At 63.4% G+C, this 1,689-nt stretch overlaps 1 protein-coding gene across 1 annotated transcript in view; it reads right to left on the bottom strand.

Moving 5' to 3' along the window:
* Positions 1-1,689, bottom strand: part of LOC102042271 (HECT, UBA and WWE domain containing E3 ubiquitin protein ligase 1) — a gene marked incomplete at its 3' end in the record, with an annotated part of 17,610 nt that overhangs the window by 5,187 nt on the left and 10,734 nt on the right. Inside the window, exons 20-21 of the mRNA XM_031065669.1 lie at positions 1,529-1,682; positions 875-929 (exon numbers count right to left, since the gene is read on the bottom strand). Coding sequence (XP_030921529.1) covers positions 875-929; positions 1,529-1,682 — 209 coding nt within the window. The remainder of the gene's footprint in view (positions 1-874; positions 930-1,528; positions 1,683-1,689) is intronic.

Below are 1,689 nucleotides of genomic sequence, written 5' to 3'. Positions count from 1 at the left end.
GGGTACTGACCACAGCACCGGGCACGGGCACTGACCACAGCACCGGCCACGGGTACTGACCACAGCACCAGGCCCTGCCCACAGCACCAGGCAGTGACCACGGCACCGTGCACGGGCACTGCCCAAGCTCTGGCCCCTGGAGGTGGCAGACCCACCCCTGTCCCTGTCCCTTGTCCGTCCCTGTCACCCCAGCCCCTCATCTTTCCAAGCCCGCCCCATTCCCAGCCTTGCTCCTCTCCCTCACTGCCGTTCCCAGCTCCTCCTATTCCAGCCTCACCCCTGCCCTATTCCCAATCCTCTTCCCATTCCCGTGCCCATGCACAACTCTATTCCCATTCCCGACCCTATCCCATCCCATTCCTATTCCCGTTCCCATTCTCACTGCATTCCCATCCCACTCCCATTGTCCCCGCTGTCCCCATTGTCCTGGTGGTCACTGACCGGAACCGTGGCATTGGGGTGTAGGGGGGTGGTTGCCAGCTCAGCCTCTTGGTCAGCACCGAGACCATGGCCATGCCCATCCCATCCCAAACCCTGTTCCCATCCCATCCCATCCCATCCCATCCCATCCCATCCCATCCCATCCCATCCCATCCCCCATCTCAACCCCATGTCCTTCCCCATTTCTATCCCCATCCTCTCCCTGTTCCCATCCCATTCCAACCCCATCCCATCCCCATCCTTTCCCATTCCTATCTCCATCCTACCCGTGTTCCTATCCCCATTCCAACCCCTTCCCCTCTCCCATCTCATCTCCATGCCACTCCCATCCCCATCTCATCCCATCCTTGTCCCCCATCCCAGGGCACGGTGCAGCAGCTGGGTGAACCCCAGCTCTGGGCTGCAGCACCGGGGCCACAGGTCCCATCCTGACCTACTGACCAGCAGCCCGAAGAGCTCGGCCAGAGCCCGGCCCAGCCGCGACGAGGCTGCGGGGACACGGGGACAGTGAGACCACGGGTGGGGACAGACGGACACAGGGGACAGAGGGACACGGGGGACAGAGGGACAGAAGGACACAGGGGACAAGCTTGGCCAGCGCCCAGCTCAGCTGTGATGAGGTTGTAGGGACATAGGGACAGTGAGACCACAGGTGGGGACAGACGGACACAGGGGACACAGGCACACAGGGGACAGAGGGACAGAGGGGACAGAGGGACACAGGGGACAAGCTTGGCCAGTGCCCAGCCATGACAAATGACAAGGCTGTGGGGACACGGGGACAGAGGGACACAGGGGACAGAGGGACACGGGGGACAGAGGGACACAGGGGACAAGGGGGGACAGGGAGACACGGGGTGAGACCCTCGGGGAGGACACGGGGGTAAGACCCGGGTGAGACCCCTGGGATCCCCCGAGCTGTTTAAGACGCCCCCTAACACAGTTTTAGGGTCTCCCAGGCTATTTCTGGAGCCCCCTGACCCATTTTTTGAGCCCCCCACCTTAGTTTTGAGCCCCTCACCCCATTTCTGGAGCCCCTCACCCCATTTTTGGAGCCCCCCAGCCCATTTCTGGAGCCCCCCCTCACCGGAGAGCAGGGGTTTGATCTGTTTGATGCGGGCGGCCATGGCAGGTGTGATCTTGGCCTTGGCTTTGGGGTCGCTGGCGCTGGGCTCGTCCGTCTCCATGGGGGCCAGGGGCTCCCCCTCCAGCCCCATCCCCTCCAGCAGCCCCTGGGCTGGGGGGGGG

Source organism: Geospiza fortis, unplaced genomic scaffold (genome assembly GCF_000277835.1).
Source record: "Geospiza fortis unplaced genomic scaffold, GeoFor_1.0 scaffold4834, whole genome shotgun sequence".
Lineage (NCBI taxonomy): Eukaryota > Metazoa > Chordata > Aves > Passeriformes > Thraupidae > Geospiza > Geospiza fortis.
The sequence above is the reverse complement of the archived record's forward strand: the minus strand, read 5'-3'. Positions and strand labels throughout refer to the sequence as shown.